Source organism: Macrotis lagotis, chromosome 2 (genome assembly GCF_037893015.1).
Source record: "Macrotis lagotis isolate mMagLag1 chromosome 2, bilby.v1.9.chrom.fasta, whole genome shotgun sequence".
In the NCBI taxonomy this organism is placed as follows: domain Eukaryota; kingdom Metazoa; phylum Chordata; class Mammalia; order Peramelemorphia; family Peramelidae; genus Macrotis; species Macrotis lagotis.
The window spans coordinates 32,252,740-32,267,300 of NC_133659.1; the positions used below are offsets into that span (position 1 = coordinate 32,252,740).

General features: G+C 47.6%; 1 protein-coding gene across 12 annotated transcripts in view; it reads right to left on the minus strand.

The window, feature by feature from the left end:
- MAST2 (microtubule associated serine/threonine kinase 2) overlaps positions 1 to 14,561 on the minus strand; it is a 156,902-nt gene that overhangs the window by 25,485 nt on the left and 116,856 nt on the right. For 9 of the 12 annotated variants that reach the window (XM_074221544.1, XM_074221543.1, XM_074221541.1 and 6 more), the window contains 3 exons: positions 3,931 to 4,009; positions 3,397 to 3,417; positions 1,870 to 1,948 (listed from right to left, as the gene is read on the minus strand). In XM_074221544.1, the coding sequence (XP_074077645.1) occupies positions 1,870 to 1,948; positions 3,397 to 3,417; positions 3,931 to 4,009 (179 nt within the window). The remainder of the gene's footprint in view (positions 1 to 1,869; positions 1,949 to 3,396; positions 3,418 to 3,930; positions 4,010 to 14,561) is intronic. The other 3 variants (XM_074221551.1, XM_074221545.1, XM_074221542.1) reach the window with 1 other exon arrangement.

A 14,561-nucleotide genomic window follows, 5' to 3' on the forward strand; every position in this document is an offset into this window, starting at 1 on the left:
CTACTTCTACTGGCCACTGGAACCCTCAGCAGCCTGGTTTTGACTCGGCCTCCTCATGGCTGATGTACAGATGCCAAGCCCCCTCCCCCCCCACACACACACACGAAGTGTAAGAGGAGACTCCCACTGGGGCAGTCTTCAAGGGTCCCAGGCTGGGCTGCAGTAATGGTTTGCTGCTTAGGCTTCCCCTCTGCAGTCTCCAGGGCTATTACATTTGGGTCAGCATGAAGCAGCCCCTTTCCTGCTGGACTGCAGGTCCTTGGGCTGTCTTGGGCCTACAGAAAATGTATGTCACCCTTAAAGTTGTGACTTCTAGTTTCCTCCCACATCGACTTCATTTTCCCTATCTCCTACCTGGAAGAGGGGCCACCTCCCACTCTTCCTCCTCCATTGGGGCTTACTTGGTTCTGATCTTAATTCATTCCAACTTCCTTCTTTCAAGAGCTTCATTTCTCTTCTGGATCATTCTAGGGTCTTTGTTCCCTAATCTCAGAGGGTTCCTAGGATTCTGTCCTTCAGCAGCTAAGACTGAGCCATCTTCTGTTCCTCTTGCAGATTTGACACATTCCTCCTCCTGCCTTGATGGCCTGCTCTGACGGGGTCTCCACCTGGGCCCTTCCTGCTTCCTTCCCCCACCCAGAGTGGCTGGGTTTCCTCAGCCTCCGAGCCTCAGGCACCTTCCCCAGGGCCTTCTGGTTAGCCACCAGGTGCCAGCCTCCTTTCCTACATGTGGCATTTCTCTCATTATCTGTCTATCTCTGTCTCTCTGGCAGTCTTTGTCTCTGTCCCTCTATCTCTGAATCTGTCTCTGACTGTCTCTGTCATTGGCTCCCAAGAATTCAATTGTCATCTCCCTGCATCCTGAGCCAGTCTCATCCTTGCTGACTCAGCTCCCATCCGTGCCCAGCTGCCTCTTGGTCACTTCACATTGGACATCCCTTGTGTATCTTCAGTTTCACAAGTCAGAACACAACTCCTCTCTCCTCCCCTGCCTTCCCTGAGGCCACCCTCTCATCACAAGGCCTTGGGCCCTCCCCCCCAGAACCGACCAGATGCCAGACCAGGAACATCACCTCCTGCCCTGCAACCCCAGGCCCACCCCCCAACCCTGGTCTGTTCTGATGCCTATGATCACTCTCACTGGCTCCATCTTGCCTTTCTCCACCCATCCCACACATGATTTTGAAAGTCATTTTCCTAAGGATCCCGTCTGACCAAGTCACTTCCCTACTCCAGAACAGCTGTAAGAAAAGTTAACATTTCCACAGCAGGCTGTATAAATATCATCTCATGTGATCCTCACAACCCTGCAAAGTTGGTGCTGGCTGATAAGGCTCCCATTTTACAGATGAAGAAACTGAGGCAGAGACAAAGTGACTTGCCCAGGGTCACACAGCTAGTATGTGTCTACCCCTGGCCTTGAACTCGTCTCCTTGACTCTAGGTCTGCTGTTCTACCCACTGCCCCACTCAGTCACCTTCCCAAGAAGCTCCAGCAGCTCCCTAGTGCTTTGAGAGGAAAATACAAAGCCCTCAGTCTTTGCCTGCCTGGCCCACACACACCTCACCAATATTTCTCTACGTTCCTCCCACTCCCACTCACAACATCCACCCACACAACATGCCACCCAAAGTGGCATCCTTGCTCCTCGCCTCTGTACATACCTGCCTTCTTTCTTTTCCTTTCCTTCCTCCCTTACTTCCTTCCCCTCCTTCCATCATTCCCTGAGTCAGCCTCTCCTGCAAGTCACTCCCCTGAGTCCAAAACCCTTCCTTGAGTTTTAGAAAAGTCCAAGGAGAGGAAAGAGAGGGAGAGGAGCCCCCTTACAGCCACAGCTGAGAAGGCTGCAGGGGGGACCCAGGAACTTACAGAGACAGTAGAGCTAGGGGTGTTGGTTCCATAACCAGAGGAAGGAAGAGAGGCCAAGGACCAGCGCCGTCCATCCGTCCTGTGATAGAGACACATTAGTGAGACACCCCCAAGGAAGCTCCTGAGGACCCTCAGGCACTCTACCCAAGAGGCACCAGGCATAGTCATCCCTCATCTCTGCTTAGGGATCTAGGCCTGGGCAGGTTTGGCCACAAAGACCCAAAGACCAGCACCTAAACTGTTGGACCCTCTGTCTGAATCAGTTCAGACTGCACCAACATCTCTGGCTTTGTTGTGGCCACCATGGGGGCCTCCTGGGGAGGCACCATTGCCACCTGCTCCCCAAATGGCATCCCTGTTTGCCACCACCTCTGTGGCTACCAGCTCCAAATCCCCTTCCCAATTCATGACTGGGCTAATGGGTCCCAGCAACAGTAATCCAGGAGGACCCCAGGCATTGGAGAAGAGAGGACGCTAAGGCCCAGAGAGGACCAAGGGCCCCCTGAGCACGACTCAGCAGACTCAGTCTGTCCTCCCGGACAGCCCCCAAATGGGAACAGTCTGCATTTCAGTAAACACAGGAGAAACTGACCCTTCAGACTCCCCATGGAGTCCCTTAGTGTCCAACACCCCACAGAGGGGTCACCATCAGACAACATCCCTATCCCTTACTGGCTCCACTCCCTCCCTCCCCCTTCCCAGATGCCTCCCGCAGCCCGATGCAAGTACCTGGACATACTACTCAAAGCTGCTAGTCACACTAGGAGGGGCCCTCAGAGCGGCATCCTCAGTGTTTAAATACAAAAGCCCAAGACCAAGAGGGGAAAGAGACCCACCCAAGATCCAAGGTCGAGCAGAATGCACCCTAGGGAGCAAGAATTCAAGTCTGGGAAGTGGGGGGTGAGGGTGAATGACCCACAGCCCTTCAGCCAGAGCAGCCCTGTTGAGACTGCCCTCAGCAGGTGGCCGCAACAGCCCAAGGTCAGGAAAGTACCACCATGTCCCACACCAGGTCCCTACAAAGGGGGAGGGGAAGATCACAAAGCCCACTTTGGGCTAGTCCACCTTTAGGAAGCTGACCTAAGAGGGTTGTGACAGAGAGGTTTCCCCAAGACCTGGGCAGGGCTAGGGGGCAGAAGAGATATCCCCCAGAACTGAAAGAGTCCCTATCAAGGAAATCTTGGCTCCTTGGTACCCTTGAAAGGCAGTGCCTTTGGCTGTTGGCCTCTCCAACAAACCCTGGAGCAACAACCTAGAGCAACAACCTGGTCCAATGCCCCCATTTTACAGGCGAAGGTAGAGAAGTCCAAAGAAGGCAAGGGCCTCACAGCAGGGATTTGAACTCAGGGTACCATTTGCTGGCAGTTTCCCAGGGAGGGAATGCCACCTTGGACCCCGACAGAGCCTTGGCCATCTTGAGACCGACCTGGGAAGATGGATGTGTCTCACCTCCCCTACCCTACCCCCTGCTACAGGAACTCAATGGACCAGGCCAATTCACTTGTTCCCCAGATACCCCCAGGTTACCTGTCTGCTCTGTGTCCATGGCTGCAGGGGAAAAATTGGACAGAGGAATGAGAAGTGAGGCAGACTGGGGTCTGCATGCAGCCAGGGAAGCCACATCACCCTCCTCCATCCCCCAGAGAGTCACACTCCTGCCCTGGACCTGAGGGACTGTGTGTGGTCCAAAGAACAAAGGCTGGGGTGGGAGAGTCCAGAGCAGCTGAAGGTCTTGGTCCCATGCCCCCCCCCAGGACTTAAGGAGCCAGGAAAAGGGGTCTTTTGGCATACAGTAGGGGTCAGAGCCTGGGTGACAGAATGGGATTAAGGTAGATGTGGTATCCTATGGGGCTGGGGCCTCAAAGGCAACATGGGCTGAGTGGGCATGCAATTGTTCTCCTCTGGTCAGTTTGGGGAGAAAGGGTTCCATGCACACAACTGGGGCTGACCAGGGCTACCCGATTTTGCCTGACCCAAGGGAGAGAAGGCAAGTGATGCCCAACCAACTCCATTTGGGCCAGGCCTCTTGGGGCACCCTTCCCCCAACCCAGACCAGCTTACCTGCGGGCAGGAACAAAGGAAAAGTGTGGAGCTGGAGCATTTGGAGAGAAATTCCGGGGGCTGTCCAGAGGACTACCACCTGCAGGGAGAACAGCAGAGGGCACTTAGCTTGGGGGCTGCCTCCAGCCAGACAATGGAGGCAGCAGCAGAGGCCTGGCCTTTCCCAAACAAAGCTGACATTGCCCAGGAATCAGCAAGGCCCCCAGACACCCCCTCCAGGCCCAGGCCCAGCCTGTGCAGCCCTTGAGGCATACCACAGTTGCATTAAAGTTTCTGGGAGCCCAAATTGAGTCAGTCCCAAGACAGCCAGGAAACAGTGTGCCTGGTCAGGACAGGCTCTCCAGGCAGGGAAGGTCAGGGAACTCTGTCCACCATCAGATAGGAACAAAAGCAGCCGGTACCACAATCATTTAGGGGGATCCAAAGACAGCTCAGGTTCCCAGAAAGGAGGGAGAAGGAGGAGGAAGGGTCAGGCCCAGTCTCTGGACAGGGAGGTTGATTGGGGGGGTCGGGCAGGAGGAAGAAGCACTGAGGGCTGGGGATTGGGGGGGGGGGGTAAAGTTGTCATCTGAACCTGAACTTAACCTTCCAGGAAGGGATTCAGCAAGCAGGTTCAGGAAGGGAAGAGGCAATAAAGAGTAGGAACAAGGACTTATTAGCACCCTCCGTGTGCCAGCCCTAGGAGAAGACGCGGTAATTACTTTATCTTACACCTAAGAAAACAGGCAGATATTGGTGAAGTGACTTGCCCAGAGTCACAATGACAGGTCCTGAGAGGCTGGATTTGAACTCAAGTCTACCTGGCTCCAGGACTGGGGAGGCTCTAACCCCTGGATGACCTAGGTTCCTAGGGTTAGAGAAAGGGGGAAAAGAATCTGGTTTGGTCAGAAGTTGGAGAACATGAAGGGGAGCAGCCCAAGACCAACCTGAACAGAGAAACTGGAGTCAATGGGGGAAGCCCCAAAGCCTAGAAACCTTGCCAGAGCAGACCATGGAGAACTGGGGATGGATCAGAGAGCTGGGGATGGGGGAGGAAGAAGGGGGCCAGTCAGGAAGGCTGGCTTGGAGACAACATGGTAGCTGCTTCTGGACCTTCAACTGCAGTCCTATGGAGACCCTCTAATGGGGAAATTTCCTCCACTGATGCAGGAGCATCACGGTGCCATGGAAAGAGGCCTGATGCTGGAGTTAGAGAACCTGAGTTCAGATCTTGTCTCTGATTCTCATCCATGTCACCTTGGGACTAGCTGGTTCAGCTCTGGAGGCCTCAATTTAGTCTTTGCACAAGTAGGGACCAGCTCACTGACTTTAAAGGTCCCCTCCACCCCTCGTATCCTGTCTCCTACTAAGTCTGAGAGGGGAAGGGTCACCCAGCCCAGGCCAGCCTGTGGACAGGATGGCCCTTCAGGAGGGATCTGAAGCTCCAAGAAAGGGCTGGTCCACAGTCTATCCCCAAGTCAGGGTCCTTGAGAATCTTCAAGCTAAAAGGAATCTCCCGAGGTCACCCAGGTGAGCCACAAAACCTTCAGAGATGGGAAACTCACCATCCCGGGGCAGCCCATTCCCATGACTCTGCCCAGGACATGTGTCCTCCTTCTTGAGCATGGGTGACCGGGCACAGCCAGAGGGAGCGCAGCCCCACCAGCAGGGTGTCCTCCTCAGGCCAAGCTCAAATCTGCTTCTCCCTCTGGGACCAAATGGAACCAAACCCAGTTCTCCCAGCATATTGGCCCAGCCATTCTCGCCAAACTCAACACCCCTAGGTTCTCTCTGGGGGTGCCACCTCAAGTCTTAACCATTCTGCTGCCAACATGTACGGGGGGTGGGGTGGGAAAGGGCGGGCCTTGGCAACCAAATACACTGATCATCTCAGAAGCAGGGTGGCAACTTTTATAAGCCCCTGCCTACCTCCCAGAGGGCAAAGTCCAGGGAGAGGCATGAACCTGGCCCCTTGGCATAGAGACAAGAGGGCAGCCTGGGGATAGCTGGAGAGGCTGTTAGGAACCCAAGTTCCCAGAGGTCCTCGGATGAGAGAGAAAGCCAAGGGGCAGAACAGAGAGGGACTGGGCATCAGGTTCCACCTGCTCCATAACTTTCATTCATCCTGCTCCCTCCTGATAAAGGGATGGGAAGAAGCATGATTAAGCACCAACTATTTGCCAAATGCTTGACAGACAGCATCTGATTTGAAATCAGACACAGGTGCAGTGACTTGCCCAGGGCCTCTTTGTATGGCAGCACCAGCCCCTGGCTGGGAGCTCCCAGGATCTCCCTTCCTTGGTCCTCTCTGGCTGTCTCCAGACAGCGCATCTCCACTGAGCCTGGTGAAAGCCATCCCATTGGGCCTTAGGCAGCCCAAGCTGTTCGGGCTAAAAGAAGTCACCCTCCCATAACTAGGAAGGTCCTGGTCAGAACACTAAGGTACTAGAGGGGCAGCACCTGCCAGGACAGTTCTAGAGGGGCCATCCCAAAGTTGCTCCTGCCCCACTGCCCTTGGACCACAGTCAGAATAACTTGTATGGCCATTGTGATCCCCAAAGTGGCCCCCAAGGGGCTGCCCAAGGCCTGCAACCCAACTGCCTCGGTGTCTGCCAGCCCAGCAGATGAGGACAGGCCACCATCAACACCAAAGGCCAGCCTGTCTTAGCCAGAGGCTGTGGGCCTGAGATCTCCACCTCACTGAATTCTGAAGATGGAGTGAACGAGCAAAGGAGACAAAAGGAGAGGCCAGACACCCAAGCAGACAGATGAGGACAACGGAGGCTGTGGCCTCTTCTCAGGCCCAAACCACACTCTGAGCCAGGCAGGCCTTCCATTGCCCCAAAGAAGAGGCCCGGGTCTCCCTGCTCTCATGCCCCTGCATCTTCCTGCTAAAAAGTCACTCTGAGTTTTAATCCAAGCTAGGCCAAGGCCTGTCTGCAACACTGATTGATATCCCTTCCTTTTCTACCACCTCTGAGGACTCTGCCTCCGACCCAGAGGACAGACACTCAGACCCTACTCTGCCTCTACCTTACCCAGGTCCATGCGACTAGGGCTCAGTGAGGAGTGGGTCGGTCAGTACCCCACCTCACCCCTCTCTTCCAAGGCTCAGCCCCTTGGAGTCCACAGAGATTCCCCCCTGCTCCCCACCTTTTCCTTTCCCTCCATCTCCCATCTTCCATGATACCCCATTACACTCTAGGGCTACAGTGGACACAGAGTTGGTCAGCAGATGAGTTCAAAGCTGATCTCATACACTTCCTAGCTAGATGACCTTGGTCAAGGCACTTCATTTCTGCCTCAGTTTCCTCAACTGTGAAATGAAGATAATAACAGTAACTGCCTGCTAGGGTTGTTAAGAAGACAATATCTGTGAAGTGCTTGGCAAACCCTGAGCCTTAGATAAATGCTAGTTATCATTATTCTTGACTATGCGTCTTAGGGCAGCTGGTGGTGCAGTGGATAGCCCCACTGGCTACCCACTGGAGTCAGGAGGACGTGAGTTCAAATGCAGACTCAGACTCTTACACTCACTCACTATGTGACCTTGGGTAAGTCACTTCACTCTGACTGCCTGACATCCAAGGCCCTCTCAGGCGGCCCAATTCCTATTTGGCCTCTGGACTCAGATGACTTAGCACAGATCCAATTCACTCAGATCCAATTCACATGCTTGTCACAGCATCCCCCTGCTCTGATGTCAAGACCTTTTTCCAGAGCGAAGGACAAATGCCACTACCTTCTGCCAGAGGGATTTTCCTAAACCCATGAGACTCTCCTCAGTAAACTCGAGTGGTTCCCAATGACCTCCAGGATCAAACGTCAACCAAGAACTCTTCCCAATTGTACCCAACCTGCCTCTACAACAATTTGAGCACCTGGCTAAGCCCTGAAGCTGCAGACTCTCTGGCTCCAGGGGGCTCCCAGGCTGGTGCCCATGCTGGAACCCCATGTCCGGATTACTGCAGGTCACTCCCAGACCATTTCCATTCTCTGCACCTTTGCCTCCAAGGCTCTCTCTTCCTCCCCAGTCCTCTGTTAGACAGGACATCTCCTCAGCCCCAAGCCCAGTTAATTCTGTCTGTCTCCCCTCCAGAATAGAAGTTCTCTGAGGGATGGCTCACCTCTCAGTCTCTACCGACTGCTGCACTGAGCCCAATTGTCATTGAAGGCTGCCCTCTCTCCATCGTGATGGCCAATGATATTGCCACACCCTCAGGACCTTGGCCCCCATCTAGCCTGGTACTCTTCCCAAGCCCCCTAGCTGTCTGCTTCTGAGCAGGTCTTTCTTGCACCCAGGGCCTATATCTGAATCTGTCAAAAGACATTCTGACTCTGAAGGCAGCCCCTACCTCCTGGCCCACTAGCCCACTGGCCAGTCCCCTCAGCATTCTGTGCTAGCCCAAGGACTCTGGATATAGACCCAGTTTGAAGCAGCTCCTCCAGCTCCCAAAGCCAGAGGCTACAACCTCCAACCCAGGGGATAAGGGGAAGTACTCTTATGGCCAAGGTTTATGCCCCCAAGGCAAATCTTCCCTCCTGTCCTTCAGAGACTCACTAAGAGCCACAGGATGGATGGGAGGGAAGTATGGGATGGGAAAAGGTTCAATCAGGGTTAGAAGGAAACCATGCCCAGGAAAAGACAAGTAAGTACCTGGGACAGGCTGGCTCCACTTCTGGACCGAGGGAACACCCCTGGACTCCCCCGCCACAACTGGACATACTGACCAGGTTGTCTCTAGGCCTTCCACCAAGGACAGGACCCTGCTCATCAGGGCCGCAGAGGGCCCAGGGAATCCAAGAAGGTAGAGGAGCCCTGGCTGTGTGGCTGGGCCACACCCAGAAACTTTCTGGGAACAAGGTCCAACCTCAGCCCAGAAAATCACATCCTCCAAATGAGGGGGACACAAGGAGAGAGGAAGGGTCAGGAAATGTGTATGTAGGAGATCCAAAGTTCCAGGGCACTAAGATGCTCTCCCAGAGAAAGTACCCTCTCAGGACAAGAGCAGGAACTATACCCCCCTTACTCCCAAGGGGCCATAGCCTCACTCTTCTTCCCTCCACCCTCCTAGTCAACAACCTGGGACCCACCCGATACATCAGTCCAATCTCTCTCACATAAGATTCCAAGGTTCTACCTCTTTTAAGCTTCTCTGGAGCCTCATTCGAAGGGTTGCCCCCCAATAATCCAGGGCCTCCTCCTCTCTTCCAAGAAGTCCTGCCTCAGACGCCTGACTGCTATCCCTAACAACAGTCCCTCTTCTCACAACTACAGTCTTCACTCAGACTCACTAGAGATGATATCTAGGTCATTCCCCTCCTCAAAAACTTTCAAGGGACAGATTGACGCAGAGCCAAGATGCGGAAGTAGAGGACACACTCAGCCCGAAACTCCCACTTGGCAACTCCACTGCCTACACCTTCAGGTCATAATTCAGAGAGGAACACTTCCAGCCAGTCCCAAGAGATCCAAGGCCTTTCCTAAGGAAAGAACCAGAATACAGACCAGGAGAGCAGAGATGCCCCAAAACTAGCTCTGAAAACAGCAAAGCCAAAAAGGCGTAACCTGGGGATAATGTTCTTCCCCCTGTCACCAGGAGCAGAGCCCAACTTTAACATAAAGGTTCAAAGTCAAGAAATAGGTCAGAAAAATGGACAAACAACCAAAAAATAACCCAGGCATAAAAACCTACTACAGACAGGAAAGATACAAACCTAAAAGAAGACAAGGATGTCAATGAAAGCAAAGATTTAAAGAAGCAGGTTTCAAACACAAGTTCAACAAAAATTCCTTGAAGAGCTAAAAAATTATTTCCAAAAATCAAATAAGAGTAGTAGAGGAAAAACTGAATAAAGAAAAAAAGAGCAAGAGAAGAGAATTATAAAAAGACAATTAGGTGGCAAGGTGGATGGAGAGCTCCTTAAAAAGCAGGTTTGGCTGAGTAGAAAAGTCCATTGAAGAACATAATTCCTAAAAAATCAGAATAGATAAGCAAGTGGAGGCAAATCATTTCATGAGATATCAACAAACAACAAGACAGCAAAAGAATGAAAAAAAATAGAAGAAACTGTCCCACTGGGGAAAAAAATCCTAGAAAATAGATTGAGATTAAGAATTACTGAACTACAAGAAAGCCATGTTCAAAAAGAAAGAGTTCAGATATCACATTTCAAGAAATTGTAGAGGAAAACTACCCTGATATCTTGCATCCAGAGGGTAAAATAGAAATTCAATCTACCATTCACCATCTGGAAGGAATTCCATAATGAAAAGTCTCAGGAATATTGCAGCTGAATTCTAGAGCTCCCGTGTTAAAAAGGAAATAGTTCAAGCAGCCAGAAATTCAAATATCATGGAGCCATAGTCAGAGTTGCACAAGATCTAGCAGCTACCACATTAAAGAAGCAGGGCTTTGGAATATGATACTCCAGAAGGCAAAAGAGCTTGAATAACCTACTATCATCCTTCAGGGGTGGAAAACCAGCATTTAATGAAATAGAGAAATTTCAAGCATTCCTGAGGAAAAGACCAGAAGTGAAGAGAAAATCTGGTCCTCAAATACAAGACTCAAGAAAATCTTATGAAAGGGGCTGCTAGGTAGCGTAGTGGATAAAGCACCAGCTCTGGAGTCAGGAATACATGGGTTCAAATCCAGTCTCAGACACTTAATAATTACCTAGCCGTGTAGCCTTGGGCAAGCCACTTAACCCCGTTTGCCTTGAAAAAAACCTAAAAAAAAAAAAAAAAAGCTTATGAAGGTAAAAGAAATCCTAAGGGATTCCACCAAGTGTCAACTGTTCACATTCCTCTATGTGGAGGTGATGCATGTTAACTCCTGAGAATTCTATTATTCTTAGGATAGTTAGGAGGATTCTGCATAGAGAGGACATGAGTGAGTTGCTTACATCTGGATAATCTAAAGAAAATAGATGAAAATGAGGGCTACACTGGTAAAGGGAGAGGAAGAATGGGGAAAATCATTTCACATAAAAGAGGCCCCCAAATGAGAGCTTTCACAGTTGAGGGGATAATGGGGGCAAGAGGTGGTCAATGCTTGAACCTCACTCAGATAAAATGGTTCAGAGAGGGATAACACACACACACACACACACACACACACACACACAAACACACACAAATATTTCAACTGGGCATAGAAATTTATATTATCCAGCAATGAAGTAGGAGGGAGGAAAATTAGAAGCAAACTTGACTTTAGAGGAGGGACAGGATAAAAAGAGAGAAACACAAATAGAAGAAAATAGGTTTGAGTGAAATACAGTTAGTAATCATAACTTCAAATGTAAATAGGATGAATTCATCCAAAAACATAAGCAGCTAGCAGAATGGATTACAAATTCCAACAATATTCTGTTTACAAGAACTATACTTGAAATAGACAGAAAAACAGAGTTAAAATAAGGGGTTGAAGCAGAATCTATTATTCTTCAGCTGAAGTTAAAGAAAGAAAAGAGAGGCAAGGATAGAAATCATGACCTCAGGCAAAGCAAAGCAAAAATAGACCTAATTTAAAGAAGGGAAAACTACATCCTACTAAAGGCACCATAGACAATGAAGTAATGTCAAAACAAAGAAAAAAAAATATATATATATATATATATACACCCCCCCCCCAAACATAGCTTTCAAATTCTTAGAGAATAAGTTAAATGAATTATAGGAAGAAAAAAACAGTAAAATTATACTCATGGGATACCTCAACTTTCTCCTGTCAGAGCTTGATAAATAATCAAACAAAAAACAAAAAACAAAAAAAAAATGAGAAACAAGTAAGGAGGATCAATAAAATCTTAAGTTGAATATGATAGATATGTGGGGAAAAATGAGTAATAGGAGTAGTAACTATACCTTTCTAAATCATAATGCAATAAAAATTACATTCAATAAAGACTTGTAGAAGCAAAGATTCAAAATTAATTTGAAAATAAAGACTCTAGGGGCGGTTAGGTGGCATAGTGGATAAAGCACCGGCACTGGAGTCAGGAGTACCTGGGTTCAAATCCGGTTTCAGACACTTAATAATTACCTAGCTGTGTGGCCTTTGGGCAAGCCACTTAAACCCCATTTACCTTGTAAAAAAAAAAAAAAACCTAAAAAAAAAGAAAAAAGAAAAGAATCTAATCCTAAATAAAATGCTAATAAGGAGATTATAGCAATATACTAGAAAGATCATATACTATGAACAAGGTAGGATTTATTCTTCAAATGCAGAGCTAGTTCAATATTAGGAAATCTATAAGCAAAATTGACCATATCAATAACAAACTCATCACTGCAGATAACAAAAATTATTAATAACACTTGAAAGCATAGGAATAAATGCAACTTTTCTTAGGATGTTAAGAAGTATCTATCTACAATGCATAGCATGGAACCAATGTAAACACTAACAGAATGCCTTCTGTGGGGGGTGGGGGGAGGGAAGCAAGAATGGGGGGAAATTGTAAAACTTAAAATAAATAAAATCTTTCTTTAAAAAAAAAGAAATATCTATCTAAAATCAAGAGCAAGCATTATCTGTAATGTGGATAAACAAAAAGCCTTCCTAGTAAAATCAGGAATGACATGATGATGTCTATTATCACCACTATTACTCAATATTGTATTGAAAATGTTAGCTAGGGGTGGCTAGGTGGAACAGTGGCACAGCACCAGCCCTGGAGTCAGGAGTACCTGAGTTCAAATCCGACCTCAGACACTTAATAATTACCTAGCTGTGTGGCCTTGAGCAAGCCACTTAACCCCACTGCTTTGCAAAAATCCTTAGAAAAAATGCTAACTAAAGCAATAAGACAAGAAAAAGAAATTGAAGGAACTAGAACAGGCAACAAGGAACCATAACCACCATTCTTTGCAGATGATATAATAGTGTAATTAGAGAAGCAACTAAAAAAACTAGTGGAAGTAATTAACAACTTCAGGAAATTTTTAGAGTATAAAACAAACAAACCCACATAAATCATCAACATTTCTACATATTACCAACAAAGTCCAGCAGGAAGAGATAACAAGAGAAATTCCATTTAAAATTACAGACAATTTAAAATGCTTAGGCAACTACCTGCCAAGACAAATCTGAGCACAAGTAAATAAAGAGATCTAAACAAATGAAAAAATATTATTGCTTGTGGGTTAGTTATTCAGTACCAGACTAGTTATGTTACCAAAGAAGAGCTAGGAAAAAAGTAACAATTTGGGGGGGGGGGGTTTCTAAGGCAAAAACTTGCCCAAGGTCACCCAGCTAAGTATTAAGTGCCTAGGATCACATTTGAACTCAGGTCCTCCTTATTCTAGGACCAGTGCTCTATCCACTATTCCACCTAGCTGCCCCAAAAGTAATAAACTATATGTAAAAACAGAAAGTCAAAACTATTAAGGGAATCAATGGAGGGAAAAAAATCAATCAAGAAGGGATTTCAAACTGTATTCCAAAGTGGTCATCATCTCTACTGGCTAATAGATCAGGTACACAATACAAACTAGCAAATAACCGTGGAGTCCAGTATATGAGAAACCCAAAGATCCAAGTTTTGGAGGCAAGAATTCACCATTTGATAAAAATTGTTGGGAAAGTGAAAAGCTGGTTGGCAGCAGACCAGTATCTCACAACCATATACCAAGATTATGTCCAAATCATAATGATATCAAAAATAAATTAGGGGAGCATGAGAAAATCTATTAGTCAAATCCGTGGATAAGGTAAGAGTTTAATGTCCACATAAGAACTAGAAAGGATCAAGGGAACTAAAATAGAAAATTTTGACTACATGGAATTACAAAGTTTTGCACAGACAGAAATAATGTAGCCAAAATGAAAAGGAAGGAAGAAAAGTGGATTTTTTTAGAGTGGGGTGGGGGTGGGGGGCAGATTCAGCAAGTTTCTCTGTTAAAGGCTTTATCTCACCAATATACAAGGAATTGACCCAAATTGATAAAATTAAGAGCTTTTCTCCAGTTGATAAATGGTTAAAGGACATGAACAGGCAGTTTTCAGAAGTAACCAAAGCTAACTATAGTCATGTAAGAAAAATGAACTAAATTACTATTGGTTAGAGAAAGACAAAATAAAACAACTTTGAGTTACCATCTAACAACCATCAGACTGGTTAATATGACAGAAAAGAAAATGACAAATGCTAGAGAGGATACGAAAAAAAGGACATTATTCATAGAGTCATGAAATAGTCTAACCATTCTGGTGAACAATTTGAAACTACAGTCAAAGAACTATAAAACTCTGTAGACCCTTTGACCCAGCAATACTACTAGATCAGGATCCCAAAGAGATCATCAAAAAGAAAAAGGACCTATTTATAAAAAATATTTAGAGCTCTTTACATGGTGGCAAAGAATTGGAAACTGAAGGAATGCCCATCATTGAGAAATGGCTAACAAGTTATGGTAGAGGATTAGGATGGAGTGCCACTGTGCTATAAGAAATGTCAAGAAGGATGGTTTCTGAAAAGCTTGGAAAGTCTTATGGGAATTGATGCAAAATGAAGTGAGCTCAACTAAGAGAGTACAGTACAACAGCAACATCGATATTATAATGATCGACTGTGAAACTCATATCATGACAATGACTGAAGACAATTCCAAAGGACCAATGATGAAAAAAGCTATCCAC